This window comes from Crocuta crocuta, unplaced genomic scaffold, assembly GCF_008692635.1.
Source record: "Crocuta crocuta isolate KB4526 unplaced genomic scaffold, BGI_CrCroc_1.0 scaffold653, whole genome shotgun sequence".
NCBI lineage: Eukaryota > Metazoa > Chordata > Mammalia > Carnivora > Hyaenidae > Crocuta > Crocuta crocuta.
In genome coordinates, this window is record NW_027527134.1 from 358,127 (window position 1) to 358,530 (window position 404).

General features: G+C 67.3%; 1 protein-coding gene across 1 annotated transcript in view; it reads right to left on the minus strand.

Moving 5' to 3' along the window:
* The window catches only part of IGF2 (insulin like growth factor 2), a 6,112-nt gene extending 5,756 nt beyond the window's left edge, over window positions 1–356 (minus strand). The window contains exon 1 of the mRNA XM_077753923.1: window positions 180–356. Within this exon, the coding sequence (XP_077610049.1) occupies window positions 180–341 (162 nt within the window). The 5' untranslated portion in view covers window positions 342–356. The remainder of the gene's footprint in view (window positions 1–179) is intronic.
* Between the last annotated feature and the right edge of the window lie 48 nt (window positions 357–404).

The following is a 404-nucleotide window of genomic DNA, read 5'->3' on the forward strand; positions in this document are numbered from 1 at the left end:
AGCCGGAACCTGAGCGCCCCCCGGTGCCGCGCGGGAGCCGGGGTGCAGCCGCGGCGGCCGCCAGGTGCGGTTCCTGGGGAGGCCCGGCCCCAACGTGGGCCAGACGGCGGGGCCTTCGGAGGCCGCGCCTGGCCGGGGACGGACGAGCAGGGCGGGAAACGGCGGCGCTCCAGTCCTACCTGCACGACCGAGCTCACCGGGGTTCGTCTAAGCAGCTCGCCTTTCGGGCCCACCCAAAATATGCGGAGAATGATTCCCCCGTCCTCAGTGCGTTGGGCTTGCGTAGACTCGGGTTCAGCCCCGGGGGCCACCACGATAATTTGGGGGTCTGGGGAAACCATCTCCTGGAGAGTTTGGACGACGTAAGAAGTCGTGATTTTTACCAAGTCAAAACCACGCACAGG